This window comes from Macrobrachium nipponense, chromosome 8, assembly GCF_015104395.2.
Source record: "Macrobrachium nipponense isolate FS-2020 chromosome 8, ASM1510439v2, whole genome shotgun sequence".
Taxonomy (NCBI): Eukaryota; Metazoa; Arthropoda; class Malacostraca; order Decapoda; family Palaemonidae; genus Macrobrachium; species Macrobrachium nipponense.
Window position 1 is genome coordinate 65166869 of NC_087203.1, and position 24967 is coordinate 65191835.

General features: G+C 35.5%; 1 protein-coding gene and 1 long non-coding RNA gene across 3 annotated transcripts in view; one reads left to right on the forward strand and one right to left on the reverse strand.

Annotated features, from left to right (window-relative positions):
- Positions 1 to 2289, reverse strand: part of LOC135223277 (uncharacterized) — a 561157-nt gene extending 558868 nt beyond the window's left edge. For both annotated transcript variants that reach the window (XR_010316455.1, XR_010316454.1), the window contains exon 1: positions 2162 to 2289. This is a non-coding gene — a long non-coding RNA (uncharacterized LOC135223277). The remainder of the gene's footprint in view (positions 1 to 2161) is intronic.
- A 13120-nt stretch (positions 2290 to 15409) lies between these two features.
- On the forward strand, positions 15410 to 24072 carry LOC135223117 (glutamate receptor ionotropic, kainate glr-3-like). The gene is made up of 8 exons (XM_064261622.1): positions 15410 to 15510; positions 16531 to 16621; positions 17296 to 17454; positions 21177 to 21324; positions 21785 to 22002; positions 22977 to 23128; positions 23440 to 23553; positions 23952 to 24072. Exons 1-8 carry the CDS (start codon positions 15410 to 15412, stop codon positions 24070 to 24072), a joined length of 1104 nt encoding a protein of 367 aa, XP_064117692.1.
- The last annotated feature ends 895 nt before the right edge of the window (positions 24073 to 24967 follow it).

Here is a 24967-nt window from a genome sequence, read left to right on the forward strand (position 1 = left end):
AGCTACCAAACTGAGTGTCACAAATATTCACAACACACTCTCATAGTAAAAAGGTACTTTCAACTCCAGAACATGATTAAGGTTTGAACCAAAAATTTACCCTCATATGAACCAAATTCTCACATGCTACAAAGGCCCTGTCTGTAAATAGACCTAGCTCCTTCAGCCTACTTCAATTTACTAGGGTAAAATACCAAATGGCCAGCCTCTACCATAGCATGACCACCTTACCGAAAAAGTACTTTAACACGTCCTGCAACCCAGGATGACATTAGTCAAGAGCCAGCGTACATCAAAGCAACAAACACCTAAAGTCCTTTACTTTCCTGTCGAAGTAAGCTTTTTCTCCAAAGTCCCAAATTAAGGCCATAATTTCCGATTTTCGAGAAGGTGGTCACTAATTGGTAGAGGTGGCCGCTAAGCGTCCATTCAGTATTTTAACTCTATTACAATCAGATTATCCTCTTCTGCCATCTCCAGTACATACCCTCAAGAGAACAGGCAAAATAAATTACAAACACCATCACTTTCAACTAATTGACAACTAATTTCACTTCTTCAACCACACCATCACATCATCCTCCATATTAACGAGTTTTATCATAAGCCTATGCTTATAAGCATTGGTCAGATGACGACCAGATAGATAAAATTATGTACTGGATATTGGTATGGCAGCCGTATCCTGATCGCGATAGATATTGGTACGGCTGTGAATTGTGCATGCACGAGCCCTTGTTTACCACCTCAGGTATATCAGTGGCAGCAAGAAAATTGCGACCAACCAACATGAATTGTGTAATAATACATCAGTTTTCATTATAAAAGATGTATTAAGGTTTCAACAAGCTGAAAAAGGCAATAGACGTCTATGAAGAGTCAAACTTCCTGAAATTGTATACCTGTAGGTCACATACGTTGGGTTGGTGTACTAACCTATGTTAGTATTCCAAGTTTGTTCTTCTTTAAGGGGGGCTCTGCCCCCTGGTCAGGTAGCACTTTCTACTAGGTTAGGTTAGTAGCCAACATATATAATGCATGCGCAATTCACAGCCGTATCAATAAATATTGCGATCAGTATACGGCCGCCGTACCAATATCCTGTCCCATAAAATTAACCACATTTTCAAAGGAACACCACTCACTAGTATATGGTGAAGACCCGGCATCCAAAGTTAGGTTAGGACTCAACCTTATTATATAGGGTAAAAAACTGCATGGTACAGGGGTGGACCATGTACGATCAATGTGTACAACCCCAAAAAAAGTACATTATAACGCGTCCTGACATCGGAGATGGGCATCAGACGCAACTTGTTGTTGGTGAGAAACGGAGCTAAAGACCTCTACTCCGGTGTCAGGACGCGTTATAATGTACTTTTCTTGGGGTTGTACACATTGATCGTAAATGGTCCACCCCTGTACCATGCGGTTTTTTACCCTATATCAATTCAATTTATAGTCTTAGGCTAGATTAAGTGGGCTAAGACTAGGTTAAGTGGAGAGTCCAAGAGGGGCACACATCCCTTGGAATTGGTAAGAATCCAGTGTTCTTGCTTAGGTCTGGTCAGAATAGGCCTATAACCATGAATCTCACGTTTTCCCTCACCCAAAAATACCAAGTTTCACAGCGTGGTCTCCCATAACTGTGCCCAATACCTACAGAAGTGGTCCGGTATTTCTGATACCAGCATGTTACCTAATTGCTACTAAATTGAATGTCTGAAATGTTCATGATTCACTAGGCTACACCTGACAAACATTAATTTCAGTTCCAGAATATTAGGCTATATTTGTGTCTGAAGCAAAAATTGACACTCGCATGCACCAACTTCTGTTCTGTCTGCCATTAGGCCTAGCTAACTCCTTCGGCCTAGCTTTGATTTTATTAGAATCGGCTTCGTCTCCTCCCTTATCTCCAAACATAGGCTTAGCTTAAGCCTGTGTATCGGTTAATCAGAAATACCGCATCTCCTCTAAAAACAGGAACAAAAATGTCTTAGTTACTTTCTGCAATCTGGAGGGTTAAATTCACTTCTTCAACCATTCCATCATATCACTCTCTCCAATAGGTAGCCCAGGCCAATCCTATCACTTAAAACACTGGTCGACATCATACTAGTATACACATACTGAAACATTAACCTCTGGAACAACTCACCTTAAAAGTTCTCGCTACAGGAGATCCATTAAACAGAGCACATTAAAAAAATTAAACACTGACAGGTAACCGAAGGTACTGTCAACGATGTACACGGAAAGTAAGGGGCGGCCGTGCGGCCCGGTGACCGAGACATTGACAACTGACAAGTGACAAGTTGACAACGTCACAGGAGACACAGTCTTCTCTGGCAGTGTTGCCATATTTCTACACCACTAAGAACCATAGAAGAACTGACAAGTTGACAACTGCCAAGTTCAGTGTTGCCACTTTGATTTCAGCAAATTCCCACGTAAAGGACTTTTTTTTTTTCCAACAAAATTCCCACAAATAAGTTGAAATTCCCACAAATTTGCCCCACAAAAAATGCCATTCTATAATGGCAGAAAAAATATACTTAGGGTTTTCATGTGCATTTGCATTTTATATATATATATATATATATATATATATATATATATATATATATATATTATTAGGCAACTAGCCACTCACAAATAAAGATTAGCACAAAAAAATGAGATTAATGTAATTTTCATATGACAGACTGCAACATAAACATAATTTTATGAGGAGTGAAAACAGAAATTTTGTAGAAAATAAAAAATAGATCATACTTTCAATTCAATGCTGCACAAGATTCGCGAAATTTAGAATAGCTTCTGCTTATGATATGTGTATGGTATCATTAAGAGAATTAAGAGAAAAAAAATCTTCCTAAAGAAAACTAAATCCGTGTTGTAGTAAAACACCTTCTTAAAATAAAAATAATCTCAGGAAATGTAAAATACTACATGCTCCATCGGACACTAACTCTATCACTAAGAAAAATTATTTCTATCTTACTGCAGTTTTCAAAAACACTTTCATAACATTTTAAATTCTTACCTTACCTTACCTTCTCTCTCTCTCTCTCTCTCTCTCTCTCTCTCTCTCTCTCTCTCTCTCTCTCTCTCTCTCTCTCTCTCAAGACTCAAGAGATATAATTTCTTTTTCTTCCTTTTTCTGCAGTACTGGTACCTTCTGTTCCCTTAGCATTCAAATTTGAAATCATGTCTTCAGGGGGTGAGAAAGGTATACATGACGTGACAAACCATATCTAATTTTTAGTATAGCTTCAACTGACCTTACATGACAGAAATTTCTTAATTTTGAATGAACCACATTCATCTGTGGAAACATTCTCTCCACTGATGCATTAAAAAAGGAGGGGAAAGTAGAGCTTCAGCAGAATTTTTTTTCTCTCTCTCTCTCTCTAACCGCTGCCCAAAAGCAAACAGTCTTTTAAACCAGAATTGTGCCACTGATTTAAATGATTATATTCCATCCATTCTCAAAACTATCCATGTCTGTAAATGTATTCCGGAATTTACATGCAATTGACACAATATTATCTTTCACTTGTGATGTGGCAACTGCTGGATGTCATTTCTTGAGCAATCAGTGTCTCAATATTGCTGGGCAACCTAAGCTGTACTTGATTTAAAAGGACAAACACAAAATCCTTGCATCTCTCTTTTACATAAGAAAATTTATTGTTATTCAAAGAGCACTCTGCTGCATAAATATTAAACTCATTACCAAAATTGATACAATTACGTGGGAGGTAACTCTGAAACACAAGTTTCTGAAGATTTTCCTTAGGGCACTTTGATGAATATACAAGCTCCAAAACTATCTCCATTCAATTTCGATACATATCAACAAGTTCCTCGGTACGTTTAATGACATCCACAATCTGTCTCAGAAATAACTTATTCACTCTAACAACCTCCAACCTCTCTCAGTGTTTTACGGACAAACAATAGATATAGTTTAGCTCTATGACAACGCTCGCCCAAATACAACAGAGACCAGAATAGCAGAAGTGTCTTAAAGACATTTTGGTTACGGTATATGGGTTATGCCGCACCCTTTAATTTCCTGTTCACTTGTTAAGTTGCCTAAAGATAAATGCAGTCATTAATTTCATTTTTATATTTTTGGTCAACCAATGAATTAGATATTGATAAACCTTTGTTTCCATCCATCCATGTTTTATAGTGTAATATTTATAACTTAATTATAGTGAGATTTCTCCCACAAAGAATACCCACACAAAAAATCCCCAAAAAACTCATTCAAAAATAGTCCTCCCTCAAAGGGTCCCACAAGAGGCCATTTCTTCCACAGGTTGATGGGAGATTCCCACAAAGTGGCAAGACTGTGGACCAAGTTCCACCTCTCCTAAATTTTATATGCGTTCAACCGTCGGTAAAATCTAGCGTATGAATGCCTAAAGATATATGCTTTCCTTTACTGTCAAAAGACCATTTGCCGTAAACATAAGTTAACCAGAAACCTAAATGTCTATCATTACATGGGTGCCTTGGCATGCTACAAACCTGATAATGAGATTATTCTGTAGTTCTGAATATGAAAAGCATTTACAATATCACTTTGCAAAGAACTTCCCTTATCAAGTTAATCACATTCAGTTTTTAAATTCGCTGTTATTTTTGGCGTCATACGTATTAATCAAGACAGCTTGACCCACTTCCGCTGCTTCATAATTCGGCGTAAACAACCATTCCTTGATGGCTCTTTATTCAGTCATTACCTTATAAAATAAAAAATATATAAATAGGCAAATCACATAATTTAGGAAAATAATGTATTTGATCACAATATACCCCTACAAAGAGCGCGTAAATTTTTTCCACACATCTTGAGCAGACAGTAAACCGAAGACGACACTTCTGCTCCCGACCATCTTGTGCATAAAACTTCCACACCGTGGCCCACATTTCTACGTTTCGGCGTGATTATCGATGATGTTTTATTCCAAACTCATTTGTACTATTAACAGTAGCATAACAAGCAAATCCTCTAATGGCTCGCGTTCTATCACACTAAATGTAAACCTAAATGATTCGTTAATACAAAGCCAACCGGGTTACACTTATTTTACTTCTGCAATTCAGCCAAGCAGTAGCAATGAGCACTATGAGTTACTTTGTACAGCACTCCAAAGGGATGATTCCCTCTCTGGCAGGCCCTTGTAGTTTTCAAAATAAGGTGCTTCTTATGTATTATAATTGTCTTTTAGTGTTTTCTCCTCAATTTCGTAGCTCATGCAGAACAGGCGAATCTTTGGTTCTTTTTGAAATTTGCTTTCTTCTTGTGTGATCTTCACTTCAGGGGGCATTTTGTTGTATGGTCTTGGTGCACAATGTACAAATGCTCTCTCACCTGACTGACAATCTGTTCTAGGTTCAAATAGCCTATATGTTTCACTTGCATATCTGATTACAATATTCCTTTCAGGTCTAAAGAAGCTTAAGCAGTTTCTCATGTCTGGTGGTTCACCTCAATTTTGTGCTTGAAATGCTGTTAAGAAGTATTTTTGTTTACTAGGGGAGTAAGACAAACTACTCTGTTGTTATTCTTGTTGGGGCTAGGAAAGGTCTATGGAAAATTCTAAAAAGGTCTGAAAAAGGTGTTTCGTGTTGAGTTAAAGATACAGGAATTTTAGGATAGGATATTTAACATTTATTTATTTATTAGAATGAAAATGTAATAAATAAATAATGCGGATGTTAAACATTATTACAGAAAAAATATTTTTAATTTTAATTTTCATTGGTGAAACAAGGTTCTGTTTCAGTTTAGCATTGTTTTATTTATGTTAAAAGTTAGGAATATGAAGTTTACAACTTAAGTCTGAGGGGAAAATCTTGCACATGTTCCCAGTAAGCTGGAGGTCGGGTCACGTTTTGTATATTCTATTCCTGCTTTTACTGGGAGCCAATATAGCTCAATTAGTGCTGGGGTTATTCTATCACGGGAACGTAGTCCTTTTATTAATCTGGTGGCTCTATTTTGTACTCCTTGTAATTTTCTTAGTCGGTAGTTGGGGAGACCGTATTATATAAGGTTACAACAGTCAAGCCTCTAAAGTATTTGGCTGCAAATTGTTGTTTTCAGAGTATCCTCGTTTAGGTATTTTCAGCTGGATTCTTTCGATCCTTTCCATAAATCTTCCACTTTCTTTTCTTTTTCTTAGCTTCACGTAATTCATTGTTAAACCATTTGGCATTTCCTTCAACTATTATTTGCCTTACTTTTTCTGGAAATTTATCATTGTAGTTTGACGCCAACATACTTTTGCTATAGACTGTAAAACAACTTACACATAGGTGCTCGGTCACCTGTCGAGGTATTCCTCAAATTACGCCTGCTCGTTTGGCTTTTTTTTTCTTATTTTCTTTTTCCTCTCAACAATAAATTCATCAGCTTTAAAGTTGGATTTTTGCTGTATGTGATATTTTTTTCAGTGTAACGCCTTTCCAGCTATTTATAATTAATGTAACTAGGTTATGTAAGGGAGATATTCAGGCTCATCTAGTATGTCGCTCACAATCTCGTTGTTTTTGTTTTGTATCACAAGGTCAATAGTATGGTTCAATAATGATGTCGGTTTTCTCACAACATTTACGAGGACGTGGATTTCAAGTGACTCTAAATTCTTTGACATATTTCTCATCGCTATCATCTAGATGAGGTCGAAGTCACCACAAATCGGTATATTTTTGTTATCAGCTAACGAGTCGAGGTCATTGAATTCGACTAGGAACGATCTTTTGCTTGTACGTGGTGGTTTATGTAAACTGTTGTGATTTGTATGTGTTTGTTTATGTCTGTAATTTTGGTGTTGATGTATTCAAATGTACTGCAGACATTTTGTTCATTACAGATACTTTGTATACTTTTTTGCCAAAGATTTCCCACTCCACCACCGTTTTTGTTTTCTCTCTGTACATGGGAAAAGTTGTGAGACCCTGGCGTCATTTCTTTTATTTTAGAATAATCACTTACATTATTATTTAGTCAAGTCTCTTTTAGCGTGCATATGTGTAGATTGTGATCATTTATAAGATTTCTCTTAGTGATGGTTTTATTTCCTACGGACTGTATGTTTATTATTAAATTGCACAGAAGATTATTTTTCGCCTTTGACATTTCGCCTTTATAAACTACGCACATATTTCCATCAAATGTTTTATGTCTAGTATCACTGTGGCCTTTCTTCACACAATTTTTACACGTTAATGTGTTGCTGGCACATTCATTTGATTTGTGAGTTTCATTAAGTTTAGGGCAAGCTTGGTCATTCTACAATTTGTTGCGCTATGACCAAATTCCTGGCGCTTAGAGCATTGATAAGGCATGTAACAGTCATATAACTCTGCCTCGGCAATAGCTACATGATACACAATTTGTCACCTCCATCATAAATAGCCTTTCGTAGTTGTGGTGTGCATTTCATGATATAGTGCATAAATTTGTCATCTTTGGCTCTCATTTCCTTTACATTTTTCAGGTCGTCCTCTTCATTCATGAAATTACATATCCAGGGATTTTTCATTTTAATGTTATTGGCAATGTCATCTACATCCTTCGGGACATAAACTACTTTTTTCCGGTTTAAGTTTGCCCTTCTCATTCACTGATATGTTGCTAATTTCCTGAATCTCCTGTTTTGCCTTTTCTAGGCTTTTCCTATCTTGAAATCTTACAAACAAGTGTCCGTCTCTTGTCGTTTTAACCCGTTCAACTGGCGCCGTTATTTTACTTATAATTTGCCTCCTTTCATTAGCTGTTGTGCTCTCTTCGTCTGTAGATTTAACCAGAGGCACTTTTTTTATTTTTTTATTTTAGAGATTCAGCATAAGTTTTGTCTGTGTTTGTCATGGTCTTTACATCTTTATCAACAGTGTCAATTTTGTTTTGAATTTCATGAATGTTGATCATTACGTCACTAGTTTTCTGAGCCGAATCCTGAATAAACTTTGCTAATGGTATCTCTGTGTTTGCTTTTATTTCTTCATGCTCATCTTCACTGAGTTTTTTGTGTGTTCTTTGTTCAGGCCTCTTGCAATTGTTACAGATATACAATATGTTGTCACTCTGAAGAATGGATGTGTATTTGTCCTCAACCCCTGAACTTCTGTAGAGGAACCATACACACATATCTCACAAGTTCCTTCGTTATCAGCTTCATCAGAGCAATGTCCCCAAGTTGCTGACTCTCGATTTGGATTTTCTTTTGTGTTCCATCTCTACGTGCTGCTTCAATAACTGTGAGATAATGTTCGTATGATAGACGTTTGATCTTTCCTCTACTTTTATTATCTACAGTATTTTTCTCTTTGTCCTTCCTCTTCTTCGTACTCGTTTTGAACATCGGGCAAGCTCGGCACTTTTCATGGAGCACTCTACAGACGCGTCCTACTCGCACGACCGATACTCTAATAAACTTGACACTTACATATACGGCATATTCTGTTACTTCATGTATCATTGTTTTACGCATTGAATGGAACATGTCTGAATTATTTCCGAAAGAATTGTCAATGTATTTGATCTTGTAAGTATAGGCCGAAATTACTTATTTGTTTTTAATTATTTCATTTAGTTTTGTGTAACTGCGAGTCTTTCATAAGGACTTTCGTTTTCCCAGACAACTGTCCTGTCTTTTTATGAAAGGTCATAGTGGTTACTAAAACTCAGTGTGACGGTCTGATTGACAGGTCTACTCTTTTAGTGTAGACGCTCATACCACGAACAGGTAAACCTGATCGTGATTACCCGGCTTTAAAGGGAGCTGATTGCATAATGGTAAAATCAGAACTCACTGAAGCAGATGACTCTTAACAGCATAGTTACTTGATGAACGATAGGGATACATCCTCGATGACTACAGCGTTTCTGGAATGTGGTATTTAGTTTGGCGTTTAAAGAAGGATATCTATTCGCTTCTCTGTTAGAGTCGTTATTATTATTATTATTATTATTATTATTATTATTATTATTATTATTATTATTATTATTATTATTATTATTAAAGGATTAGGTATATGTGTATAGATGACTACTTTATACCGAAAGGAACTATAAAATACTAAGCATTTGCATTGTTCTTGCAGTGCTGTAGCTTTTGCACTTTTTAAAAAAAGTATTGTTCATCTTTACACGACATGAATAATGCACATGGATAGTATTTTAAGCTACCTTTCAGTATAGTTATTTATGCACAAATTCTTGAGTTAATGAGTGCCATTTGAAAGCGCATATTCCATTTATGTGATTATGTGTCATACGCTTTTCCAAAGCTAAAAAAAAACATAGATTCAGGAAAAAATAAGAAAAATTGCACCGTCACTCTGATACTTCAGTTGCTGATTATAAGATAAAACCTCACGTGAGGAAAACCTCCATACCCACACAGAAGTGCCTCGATAGGGTGGTCTGTATGGTGTTGGCGTACCACCTCGGTGGCCGTGAATTCGATTCTCGGCCATTCCATTGAGGTGTGGGAGATGTGTATTTCTGGTGATAGAAGTTCACTCTCGACGTGGTTCGGAAGTCACGTAAGCCGTTGGTCCCGTTGCTGAATAACCACTGGTTCCATGCAACGTAAAAACACCATACAAACAAACTTACCCACACAGAGGGCTCATCAACACTGTGTTGAACCCCATACAATACTACTTCATTCATTTATGGACATTCTTTCATGAAAATGATTACCGATAAAAGGTGGAATGTTATCCGAACTAAACTATATATATATATATATATATATATATATATATATATATATATATATTGTTTAAACTCATACAGTTGAGTCTCCATATTGCTGTGGATTTTCCATGTATTTGAACCAAATGCTTGTGAGATAGGAGGGAAGATACGTGTGAATTTGTAGATACGTTTATCTGATATATTGTGGAAAAGAAGTGAGAAAACGAATTCTTTTGATGAGTTCGTCAGAACTGATATCAACATCCATTGTTGCTTTCATTGTTGATTGTCGATGTACAACCATTTAGCAGTCGGATCTTAGCTCACTGAGGTTGATAAAGGTCCTCAGGACAACAAGACATTTCACTTCAGGGCTTCAGCTGTTCGTTTCCCCATAAGTGTCGCGGGAAGTCTCATTGGTTTCTGTGATACTGTAGACGTCTCCAAAAGCGGCGACAAAGATTTACGTTACTAGGTCTGATGGTTCATAATGTTGGTTGAAAAAATAGGCAGTTGATTATATATATATATATATATATATATATATATATATATATATATATATATATATATATATAGTATATTACTGTTAGGTCGTGTCATGGTACCTCTTACTCTTGTATATATATATATATATATATATATATATATATATATATATATATATATATATATATATATAGAGAGAGAGAGAGAGAGAGAGAGAGAGAGAGAGAGAGAGAGAGAGAGAGACTTACCACATGCCATTTTCAGTATAATCTGTTAATTATTACCTATGATGGGATGATTCGTGTTTTATGAACTCTATATTAAAATGCTTCCCTGGAATACGTAAACATTTCCAAAAACTTATGAGGAAGAAATAAATAAGATTATCTTGCACTGAATTCCAAGTAAACAGAATCATGACATATTCTACTACATAGAAGAATAACTTAGCATTCCAATTTTGTACTCTTGTGTTTGCATATTTAAATTTGAGCCAGGCTATTTGTCGTTTGTAAGTCGGACGGCGCTTGAAATCAGTCTTTGTCATGTTATGTATTTACAAACAGCTCTCTCTGGAATTGTAAGTCACACTCCGTGTTTAGAATTCCCCGAACTCACATTAGTATTCCATAATTCAACGTTCTGTTTCGTTTAAAATTCAGGGAAATCACTGCAGGAGAACAAGTCCCTTCCACCAGGCGAAGAGGCCTTGCATATTACATGCTCGATACGGGCAACGTTATTGGTCCTGCAGCGAAGGACAGAGAAGAAATAATCTTTCCGAGGCAGGACGACATTTAGGGTGTCAATCACGACGCGGGACACGTCCATCCGCTGGAAAAGTCCACTTAGCTCCAATGGAGCGAATCCATATGCTCGATAAAGTATCGACTCCTGTCCTTCAAGATGCGCTTCTCTTGAGAAACTTTTTGGCAGGAGACTGACACTCTGTAGCTCATCCGCTATTCTGGAATTCGGATAAATAAGGGAAACGATTTCTCTTTATTAAGGTAGGGATGGACATTCGTAATGCCTCTTCACAAGCAGCACACTTATCGCGCCTTTTCATAATAAGTTTCCAAGAACAAATCTTCTGTGGGTTCTTAGAATGATTCGTATTGTAGGGTAAAATTGCTTGCGGGCTCAAGGGTCATATTTTTATTTTTTCCTCATTTCTAATGATCATGTTAAACTTGCAGTTTATTACTGCTTATGAAAATGACAGATGATTTTTTTATATTTTGATAATATGACTCACTGAATACAACGTTATATATATATATATGTATGTACGTATGTATATGTATATATGAATATATTTATGCACACACATATACTTATGTATATTACAGATATGTGTGTTTGTGTGTGTATGTGTCTGTGCGAATTTTTGTCACTTTTTTCATTTACAAATATTAAGCCACAAATATCGCTTAATATCGAATTCACTATATATTGTGAATAACTTATACCCAAATGGGATTATAAATTATAACATTTATCAGAGGAAATCCCCTTTGGCCATAAATTATCTTCAAGGTATATTTGAGTGTGTGTGCGCCTTAAAAACTAATGTCAAAACAGGTCTGGATTTTTTCCGCGTTCCAGTTTTCCTTGTGATACCTCTACACACACACACACACACACACACACACACACACACACACACACACACACACACACACACACACACACATATATATATATATATATATATATATATATATATATATATATATATATATATATAATCCGATATGGAGTTGATAGGCAACTTGAAAACCAGCTGGATGAGTAGCTACACTCACTATGCCTTGACAATACAGGTAGGGGGATCATTCAGGCATGAACATATGAGATGCGATTTATAATTAGGTCAACTTATGTCCTGCCAACGATGCAAAACTGAGCTAACATTGACGCAGAAGAGAGGGGAAATTTAGTTTGATTCGGCTACCATTTCTCTTTTACCCGTTATCAAGAACTAGCCAAACCAAGTATCAGATGGTTGTTTTGTGACCAGGTAATCGTTGTGGGGTCATTAATATCAAGGAGACATAATATCGACCATCCTATAACATTCCAACATTTATCTACATATGATGTTTAACCTCTCAACTGTTAAGTATACCATTTATCTGTTCTACGCAAGTACTATTAAGGAAAAAGAAATATGGGTATCCCGGTTTCCTATGATACATGTTACGCTGTTAAGCCATTATCGTGTTTTTTCAAGGTTTGATTGGGTCTTCTCATTAGTTGTGTTAACTGTATCGGAAATAGTACTTGTGACTTTTTATTTTGTGACTCAAGTGTTTCACCCTCTTGGGATGTCTGGTTAGCTTGGATATGAGGCTCTTATGTTGCATGGGCACAGAAACAGTTAACCCGACTATGTGTTAATTTTCACTCCAAAAAGAACACAATCCACCAAAGAACACATGGCAATTTTTTATTTCTAACCTGAATGTGTGCAGACTTTTACTGCAACAACCAGTGGGTGAATGGGTGACCCTCAAAAAAGGCATGGCCGTTAAAATTAGTAGGCTAATTTCATATATGAATGCCATTCAACACACAACAGACCTTTGGCAACCGGTGTGAAAACGAATGTGGTGCAATAAGCACAGAAACGTTAAAAGGAAGATTTAACTGAACTGAAAAATTTTTCATATTAATAGATAAGATGAACTGATGATTTAAATTGATTTATGATTGACTGAAGCTATCGTTCTTGATTAATTACAGGAACTTCATATGGTAATTATACAGGAAAAAACGAGGCTTTCAGTTGATAAAGCAGCTAATCAGTTGACTTGCTGTATAGAAAGTCACCTATTATCTATAATATCCTACACTTATTTAGAAAACTTTATTTTACGAATAAAATAAAATAAAAAAATGATCCCTATGATGTGATTTCTTGGTAGAGGCTTTCCGGAGTTTATAAAACTATCTAAACAGATTATTTTTCCCGGAAAACGATAATATGGAACTGTCTCTGCTGGACAAAAGACGCGTAGATATAAATAGCAGATCTCAGAAATAACCTGCACAGGATATTGCTTCCTATAAAAACGCCGTTTCTTAATATTTTTATCAGTTCCAAATTTGTGGCGGTTACTAAGTTACTAAATATAATTATTTTTATCGTTGTATATGTTGGGAAAGACATTTCAAAATCTTATAAATACATGAATAATACACTCATACGCTGTTTTAAATGCACGTAATTACGCAAGCCCTACAATAGGTACTTGTTAATGAGTGATTATTTAGGCACTTTTGTCTGCATTTATTAAAAGCTCATTGATACAGAGTCATGTTTTTGTGGATGCATGCGTGAATGAGTGCGAAATCGTGACCTTTAAGCTTCGAATAACGTACCAACTTGTGTGAATTAAACAAGTGCGCAGGACAACTAAGACACGATCTTCAGTAAATGGGCGGAGCATCTTCCAGGCTCTTGTCACCTCAAGGGAGTAGTGACCCAGGGATCGGGCGTATTCTGCAGCAAACCCCCTGTCGTGGCAACACCGCTTTCTAAGACTCCTGAGGTCTTCGGAGGCTCCGGAACGTCCAACGGTAACTGAAGAAATCAAAGAGAAGATTTGCATTCTTTTCAGTAGTGAGAACTTTCACGGTATTTTGACTCTGCTTCTGTGACCATATGTCCTAGGAACATAAGTATATACGTATGTATGTGCTACATGGTGTATATACTATATATATATATATATATATATATATATATATATAGTATATATATATATATATATATCATATACTTATGTGTGTGTGAGTGAGTGTGTTTGTATGTATGTATGTCTGCATAAAATAAATTTACTAAAATAAATTATTCTACAAAAGAATGAAAATACAGAAATATTTTACTTTACTACGAACATTTGATGCAGACAATGGTTGGGGCATGCTGTTCCATAAAAACTAAGAATGATGATAACATTTTACTAGACTAAGATGGTCATAAGAAGTGTATAGAAATTAAAGTAGTAAATCACAGCACCTAATACTATTTAGAATTGTGTCCTTGCCCAGATTAAAAGTTAAACCCATGAATAATAACATTGAGAATAATGTGCATAGATATAAGTAATATGGTACACATCGTCGCGCTGCTCAAGAAATCCTGGAGATCTTTACCAGTGATGTGACCAAGTCATGTCTGAGATTCGCTCAGCACCTCAAGGAGCCTGTTGTTGGTTGCTTAAACGACGGGGACAAAAATTATGAGCATTTTGCTACAGAATGATTTATATATTTGTGTATTTATTGATATACTCATTTATTCATCTGTTCACAATTTTTTTACGAGTAAACAACATAATGCCCATGAAACTTCTTTTTATTCAACATTTTCACTTCATTTTGTTTTTAATCTGTTTTGTAAGGCAGTAACCTCCCAAGAAACAAAGAACATAATGAAAATAAATGTCGAGACAGAAATCTTTTAAGGCAAAACCCCGCGAGTTTAAGTCCTTGTAAACATATTCAGCAGAGCCTAGCGATCACAGTCTCATTTATCTATTTACTTTTTAAGTAGTTGCTCCCGGTAGCTACTTCGAAACGCATCCCAGAGATCCTGTGTAAAAAACCTGAGGAATTTCGGGAACTTTTTATATTTCAGAATTGGTTCTGATCTTTCACTACTGCGACTACTAAGATTAATCAGTGATAATATTAGTATAATGAATCTCTCTCCAGAATTAAACAGTGCGAGAGGACAGCAGTAACTGTTTAGGTAACGGATCAGCAGCCATGACGTCACAGCAACCGTTGTTACGAGTGGCTGGAGAAACGGTTAGTCTGCTTTTGTCTGTTTGAAAAGTAGGTTTCACAGTTTATCAGCCGAAGGGTCGGAAGTCATAGGGACTATTTAGGAAGTATGGGATTTCCAGAGATCAATTCATTGCTCTGTAGCTGTCAGATGTGTTGACTGAAATAATTTAAATTATACTTATAGAATCATGTTTTTATTTGTGATGTAATATTCCCCAGTAATATATCTACCTCTTGAGAAATTTATATCTTCAACAATTCCGCCGTGCCAAGTTCTGCTTTGTGTCTCTATATTCCCTTGCATGAAAGTTTTAATGATAATCTCTCTCTCTCTCTCTCTCTCTCTCTCTCTCTCTCTCTCTCTCTCTCTGCAATTCGACCTGAAAGTGGATGCCCTGGACCGTCCTCGTCAAAGACGAAGCTAATAACATCAGAGTCGAAGGACCTTTGGGGGACATCTTGCGTACAATGGCAAAATATATGCGATTTGAGTAAGTTTTTTCGGAGGTCGACCAGACATGTACGGTGATCCATAGTCTTAATGGAAACTCTATTTAGATCTCGCTAACTGATTCTAAGCGTTAGAAATGTGTGATTTCTTACTCTATTTAATCTTGCTTTTTTTTTTTTTTTTTTTTTAGGCCAGGGTTGGGTAACCTGTGGCACGCTTTTCGACTTCTTTGCAGCACACAAAACCTGAGGCTTATCCTAAAAAAACTAATAAATTTAAATTATTTTTTAACAACCACACGTCTTATTACTGGGAAAACGAAAGCCATCACTGTTTCTCCAGTTTTGAGTTGCTGTTTTCTTCAAAAAAGTGGTTAAGATTCTTTACTGCTTAATGTAATATTTAGTCTTGTGGATAAAATAACATTAAATTTCCTTCGTAGTTTCTATGCAGCATTCACAAGGTATTAACATAAATAAAAGGATTTCTATAATTCCTTATAGGTTTATTGCGAAATGGCCAATAAAACGGTTATGGGATAGCGCAATGTAATGTTAAAAAAAGCTGAAAAAAAGAAAAAACCTGATGAGAAATAAAAAAAAATTATTGTTTAAACTTTTGCTGATGCAAAACAAATAGACCAGCTAGAATTACACTTAGAAAGTGGTAAACAAATCTCAATGCCATAAAGACACCAAATAAATAAATATTATCCCCAACATTCGGTTGACACTTGATGAAATTTTACATGAAAAAAAATGTGACAATTTGAGTACCCACATTCAAGGTTATCGGTCTCTGGGGTTGGCTGTACAATACATTAGATCTAGATATGCAAATAAATTCATGGATATTACTCAGTATTTCATGTGTTATTTTAATGTACATATATATATAATAATAAAATCCAGATACTAACATGATGATTTTTTATTATCTCGTATTGTCAAAGGCCTCATAGTTTGCAAATAATTAATAAAAAAAAAGAGACAATTAAATCATCTTTTCTTTCAAACGATACGCTGAACCTGACACCAGTTTCCCGTTCCCTTTCACGCAGTTACCAGGTAATCCAGCCCCCGGACGGCTACTGGGGGATAGCATTACCAAATGGTAGTTGGACAGGAATGATTGGAATGGTACGAGATGGGGTATGTTATTCCAGAAGCGCTTTTCTTTCCAAATTTGTTTATAGCTGTTGGTAGTTTGAAAAAAAATGAGGCTCAGATTCCTGAAACGCTTTATCTGTCAACGTGGCATGCAAAGTATCTATTAATTTGTCTCTATTGCTCAAGCATGTGTGTACATGCAAACGTATACGTGATATATGTGTGTGTGTACATTTATATATATTAAGCCTTTTCCTCTGTCAGGCAGTGGTCTTGGGGAAAGCCAAAACTGTGGTCTCTGCCACATTCATAATTAAATTGCTGAACCGCAGAATGAACCTCTTGTAAACACACACACACACACACACACACACACACACACACACACACACACACATATATATATATATATATATATATATATATATATATATATCTATATATATATATATATATATATATATATATATATATATATATATATATATATGTGTGTATAGATTATATGATATATATATTTATATATATATCTATATTATATATATATATATATATATATATATATATATACATATATATATATATATATATATATATATATATTATATATATATATATATATATATATAATGATAAGTGGGCTCATTCCCGTCGCACCAGTATGTCATTAAACAGAGCAGTCGATGATAACATTCTTCCTCTTCATTTTTCCATAGGTCGCTGACTTCGCCCTGGGGCCGTTCATCATCTCCCATGAGCGGAATGCAGTTGTTGATTTCACAAGGACTCTGTACTTCGACGGCGTCTCCATCCTAACGCAGAGGCCAACGATTAAGAGCGACGTCCAGGGGCTTGTGAACGTGTTCTCCTACGAAGTAAGCTCTGTTGTTTGCCTAGTTTAGTTCCTCTTATTTCTTAATGTGGAAATTATAAGTTATGCTCAGCGAGTAGCTGCTCGTAAAGCAAGTGAGCTACTGTTTTGGTCATACAAATATATGAAAGATCAATAATAATTAGGATGGGTTTGTTTATAAGTGAATGTTGGAAGTCATTGATATATATATATAATATATATATATATATATATATATATATACAGTGGCGGAACTACTGGGGATGCAGGAGGTGCAATGCACCAGGGTCCATTGTGTTGGGGGCCCTGCTGGCCCCCATTGGCCAATTTGTTCTTAGTGGATTGATTTGGTCAAATATATTTTTTATATAAATATGCTTTTAGGTAATAGGAAATAATGGAAATATAAATGACGATCATGATAGTAGTTTTTATTCTTATCTATACTATAGTACAATCATTATCATTATTACAACTATTATTAGTATTGCTATTATTATTAGTAGTAGTAGTACCACTATTAATAATAATGATAGCAATACTAAATATAGTTGTAATAAGGATAATGATGGTACTATAGTATTGATAAGAATAAAAGTTATGATAATAATACTAATAGTAATCATAAAATCTTAAAGATGATAATAATGATCATAATGACAACGCGACTTCTAATATTTTAGTAAGTTTTGGCAATTTCACACACGCACACACACATACACATTATATACTTACACACATAATTTATATATATATATATATATATATATATATATATATATATATATATATGTGTGTGTGTGTGTGTGTGTGTGTGTTGTGTGTTTATACAATATAGATGCATATATACAGGCATATATACACACCCATAAATCATATAAATGTGTGTGTTTTGATTTATTTATGAGCATATCTTACTGGTAAATCAAGTAATGGCAATTAATTTTTCTTTTCATGATAGACGCCCACACAAATAATTTGCACCAGGGTTCATAATGACCTAATTCCGCCACTGTATGTATGTATGTATATATATATATATATATATATATATATATATATATATATATATATATATATATATATATATATATATATACTACTCGTATACTTGTATAATCTTTACTCATACATTTGTCTCTTATTTCTATCAAGAATTCCCTTGTTTTCAGCACTTGGTCAGGCAGTGTTTATAAAAGCTCAATGTAAGATAACAATTTGGACTGCATCCTTTATGGAAAATCCTCTACCTTTGGTGATAGATATTTTCCTTTTAAACGCATCAGCATCTGAATTATACGTGTAATGTTCACGCGTCTTCATTCAATTTCTTTATTTCATCTAATTCTGCAATCTGTAAAAAGTTTTTTTTCATATATGCAGAGCCAAATGACATGGATTATATTTCTCATCTTTCGTGCGCTATTTTCTGTATTCTAGAAAGAGAATTTTGAGAATCTTTCCAACAAATCTACAATTTTCGTGGCAGATACTTTTTCACCTTCCACATAAAACATTACTTTATCCTGCGTGCGTTTTCTATAACCATTCGGTAACTTCCTGCGGAGAGTATGACCATTATAAAGAAGCCAAGCTTAGTTTGTTTAGTGGAGATTAACAGGTTTCGAGAGACGCAAAATGGTTACTTGAATTTGAAGAGGAAATGGATGCTAATGTAATTCAAACACTGCGTCTTTAAGTATCTCGGTATCATATATACAATGATTTTCGCTTTCATAATAAGGATTCTTTTAAGCTAATGTCGGAAGAAACTCTTGTATTTCGCCATCATGCATAAAAATGAAAATTTAATTATCACTGTGTTGAGAAGCATCTACATTTTTACCCCCGTATGGAGGCGTTAGTGCCGTTAGTTGCAGGCATTACTTAAGGTTCTTTGCAGCGTGCCATCGGCCACTGGCTGCATCCCATTTCATTCCTTTGACTGTACCTCCATTCATATTCTATTTCTTCCACCTTACTTTCCACCCTCTCCTAATGATTGATTCATGATGCAAGTGCTAGGTTTTCCTCCTGTTACACGTTTCAAACCTTTTTACTGCCAATTTCCTTTTCAGTGCTGAATGACCTCATTGGTCCTAGAGTTTGGCCTTTGGCCTCAAGTTCCTCGTTGGACGAGTGGTTTACATGCTCGCTTACCGATTCGGTAGTCGCAAGTTCGACTTCCTGCTCCACCAACGTGGAATCAGAGGAATTTATCTCTGGTGATTAGAAATTCATTTCTCGATATAATGTGGTTCGGATCCCACAGTAAGCTGTAGGTCCCGCTGCTAGGTAACCAATTGGTTCCTATCCACGTGAAAATACCTAATCCTTCGGGCCAGCCCTAGGAGAGCTGTTAACCATCTCAGTGGTCTGGTTAAACTAAGATATACTTAACTTTATATTTAACTTTGACCTCAATTCAAGATTCAGTTCCATTTTTTCACAGTTATTCAAGAAATAAATGATATATGTGGGCAGGCGCCCAAGATATTGACGGCGCTATAAGAACTGAACTGTATCTTCAGTAATCTTTAAGAAATGAGTGGTTCCCATGATCTCTTATGCACCGAGGTAACTATTTGCTCATAAACGTAGTGATTCTATGATGGTTTATGCAGGAAGGAAACTCTGCTCGTTTACCAACATTTAAGAAACTACTGATTCTTTGATTTTTGTGAGGGGAAGTGCCTCTTTGTTCACTGCATTCAGCAAATTAAGGATTTCTTAATACCTTACATAGGGAATTATCTTTGTCCCTCAGTATTAAAGAAATTAAGGATTCTGTGGTTTTTACACGGGGAAGTAACTTCTTTTACCTACATTCAAGAAATGATACGATGATGTTTTCCGTGGGGAAGTCATTCTGTAAGTTCATCAACGTTCGATAAATCAATGATTTTAAGTAAGAGACTAACTCATTGTTCATCCACATTAAGGAAATAATTGGTACTGCGCCGTTTATATTTTTCATCTTTGGTAAAGAATGAGATGATTTCGTGTAAAACGAATAGATTTTCTAATGGTAGCTCATGTGGTTGGTTACCTCAGCAGTCATGAGTGATACAACATAAGACGAATATTTTGGATAGTCAAGAGAGAGAGAGAGAGAGAGAGAGAGAGAGAGAGAGAGAGAGAGAGAGAGAGAGAGAGATCAGTATGTCTAACCAAACAAGTATGCACCTGGAAACACATACTCAAGACATGGATGAAAAAAAAAGTTTTTTTTTTTTTTTTGAGTTTCAAATCTAGAGCTCATAACTCGATTTTCGTAAATGACACTTCCAAAACATCAACGAGAGGCCTACTCATACTTTCTATGACAACTGAAATCCTAAAACGTTGTTGGTGAAAGCCCACAAGAGATCTGAAAAGTGGGCAATATTCCTACATTCGCTATACCAGTTTACAGGCAGTAAGGAACTACAATTTCGAAAGAAAACATCAACACTTGAAAGCTTTCTACTGATTGTTTGCGGTTTGCCTTTGTTGGTTTTCAGATGTTTTATTTCATAAAGAAATCTATGGAAACAATTTTTTCCCCTACATAGTGACCACTAAGGGTTTTCGGGGGTCGTTATTTCTAGGGGGTCATTATCTTTATGATATTTACAGTCTTTTCTTCATGTTTTTACGGTATAATCCCCAACGGGCTTGTATTAAACTCGCCGCAAATGTGGATACATAGAGGATTAAAACTCTAGTGGGGTCACTATCCAGGAGAATTTTCTTTTTTTTCAGGTATGGATTTTGATTTTCTCGTCCATTGTGGCTATTGTTCTTGCTATGCTGTTCATAGAAAAAGTTGAAGGGAAGCTGCGTGACAACCCAGCAACGAAGAGTTTCGCCAGATCTCTGATGTGGCCCGTTCAGACTCTCGCCCTGGAGAGTAAGTCGAAGACTGATTACTTGAGATGAGATTTCTCTTCACTAATGAATCTTCTGCCACCACCTTTCATAGCCTCATCACGACCAATTCCCTTTTGTTAATTACTGTTCCTCCGTGTGAGGAACACTAATTAACATCTGCACCATCGTACTATGGTGCAGACGTTTCTCTAGAATTGAAACAGAAATTTTCCCCCTTTATTTAGATTTTATTTATTTACTTATGCGATTTTAAGAAGGCGATTAGTATTTTTTGCTGTTTCACGAACTTGTATAATTTTTTCTAAAGTTGTATTATGCTAACTATCCATTTCAATTCGTATTTTCTCTAAAGTTGTATTATCCATTTCAATTCGTATTTCCCAAGGGATGAAATTCATGCAAAACTGGTATCATGGTTTAAGGAAGAAAACCCCCTTACAAGAGTCCCTTAAACATATATTTTCTTAAACATATTCTAGCTTCAGAATGGCTCCCCAAAGGCAACGCAGGAAGGGTTCTCGCAACGACCTGGCTCTTCGCTACGCTGATCATCACTTCGTGCTACAGTGGGATTCTCACAGCCATGTTAACAGCCCCGAAAGTGACCATTCCTATCGACTCTTTAGAGGACCTGGTGACACAGACTGAAGTTCCCTGGAAGCTGCTCTCGGGATCGTTTCTCTTGTCCTTTCTCAAGGTGATTTCCTCAATAGACGTCTTCCAGTACCCTCCATTCACTCTACGTCGTCTATCACGACATCTACAGATGCTTCATTCATGTGCACACATTGCCCAAGAAAAAGTTTAACCCTTAGAAACTTTAGTATAATTTTCTGTCCGTTACCACACGACAGGATTAATCATAATATGAAAACTTAATATGTTTTCATGTTTTCAAACACCCACACATAGTATACATGTTCATATAGGTATTAACGAGATTAAAAAATTAATTAAGCAGCATGTAGAACATCATTCGAAATTATTTAAATTGTCCAGACTTCCCATGACTGAATAAATACATTGCCTTGCCTCAGATTCTTTTTCACATTATGAACATACCCTGTCTATATATGTATATATATATTGATATATATATATATATATATATATATATATATAATAATAGGGTTATCGTTATGGTGCGTATATATATATATATATATTATAATATTATATATATATATATATATATATATATATATATGTGATATATATGTATATTATATAATATATATATCTATGTATACATATATATATATATATATAGATATATATATATATATACGATACTATAGCATATAATATATATATTAATATATAGCTATACACACACTTTTTCTCAACTTTCGGAATTCTGGTGACAAAATGAAATTGAGAAGAAGAATTACTGCATATTTTATAGGTAATACCAAGTTTATACGAAGACTAAATTTTATGAAATACATGTAATCGAATTAACTGTACTCTTCGCGTTCTTAAATGGACTGATGTACACATATGCCAAGATATTCACACTTAAAAAACTAATATTCATGAAGTACTCCATGATTCTATTTTCCCTCATAACTTATTCTTAAAATTTAGTTAAGAAAACTGTCAACTATCTGTAGCGATGAGTTATCGGTTTCCTCTGAGATTTGCAGTAAAAAATAATTCGACTGCCTTTAGGAATCGACTGATGTGTACCGTCAGAAGGCCTTTTACGGATCGTCAGGCACCATACCCGACTGTTGGGACGGTCGAGAGGCCATAGCCAGGGGGGAATATGCCGCCCTCTGCGGAGAAAATACTGCCAAAAAATGCATTTCGTGGGACTACAGGTGAGAATATAGGTCTTGTGATGCTCAAGTCATAGTTCAATTATTCATGAAAAAGATATGTGGCTTTCGAAGATCTATCGGAATTTTCAGGGAGAATTGATGAAGGGGCTTCACTCTGAGTTAGGCTCTTCAGGTTTCAAAATGTCACTTACTTACACTATCAACGTCAATTATACAGCATCATGTTTGTAGTCCTCTCGCTTTTTCTTGCCTAAAGGACTATTTTATTGATTTTCTTTGTGTATGCTACAAAATCTTATCATTTGTTCTGTTACTGCATTTTGAATAATGACTCTCTCTCTCTCTTGCAGCACAACAGGTCGATGTCACTTGTACATAGCACGAACGATGGTTGTAAACTACGGTCTGTCCAACGGTCTGATTTTCCCAAAAAATTCCAGTTATCTGGAAGGAGCTAATCGAATGTAAGTGCTCTTTTAAAAGAAATAATGGAAGTTTTCTTTAAAAAATGATTTACTTGATTGTCATGAACACACATTGAATGTTACTAATATGATCCGAGAGACATGGATTTTCGAATGTGTTTATACATGCAAATGTAAACAAGTGTACGTAACAAAAATAGTAGAATTACTGCTGATTCAATCGGGTGAATTTTTACCGGAATTCAAACTATTAGTACGAATAAGAAAGTAATTTCTTGACCAGTATCAAACCCAATATAAACATGACTGAATATATATATATATATATATATATATATATATATATATATATATATATATATATATATATATATATATAATGCAAATTTCAGCATCTTCGCCCTGAGAGAATCTGGGATTTTAGAATACTGGCTTAGCCAGACAGTTACCAACACCTCCCAGTGCATGAGGCCACCTACAGCAGACAGGTCTGAAGGGGTAGCTCCTTTGAATATTGAAGCCTTCGGTGGTTCCTTCATCATCGTAGGCTTTGGTTAGTATTGAAAGTGTAATTTTATAAAATCACTGTACAGTGAGCGCATGATGAGTTTGCAAAATTCAAGGATGGGGACAGAGTCAGCAGGGAGCATTGGTCGGTGTAGTCGAATATAAATATAGAATAAAAGGAGTAAGTGGTGGGATGATGAAATTGGGAGGTGAATTAAGAGATTAGTGTAAAAAGAAAAAAGAGTATTTGCAGAATAAAAGAGGCGATCACGAAGAAATAAACACGAAGATCAAGTAGACAGTAAAGGGAATTGAAGTGTTGCATATATAAATTTTGGATTAGATATGAGCTCATTCTTCAGAGAGAAAAGGGAGCTATTTAGAAAATCAATGTAGAAAGACATGCTAAGGAATAGTTTGATCTTGGAGTAAAATATGCAAATGGAGTGATGCTATCTAACGAAAATTCAGTCCTGTGTCAAAGGGTTAGTATTTTGAAGTTGCTGAATTTGGAGGGTAGAAAAGAGCCATATTGGGATGGTGCAAGAGCCGAAAGGATTTGTTTACGCTTGAGAAAGTTGGTAAAAGTCCTTTTGAGATTATATGGAAAGTTATTAATATATTGAGGAGTTAACACACCAGAAGTTTATGGAATTACAAGTGAGATGTTCCGGTGTTGACATCGTTACTGTGTGGCTGGCCAAGATGTGTCAGGTGTGTCTAGATGAAGGAAAGGTTCCAAAGCAAAGGGTAAGATGAATCCAGGTGTGTTCGGACCAAGGAAAGTTTCTAACATGAATGTGTAAGATGACTAAGTACTCTTTTCTATACGTTGTCAAGATGGTATAGGTTTTTGCAAGTACTACTGAAGTATAACATTACTTAGTAGGCCATAGAGGATATATGGGAAAACTTTGGTTCAGAAAGTAGGAGAGATTATTGTAAT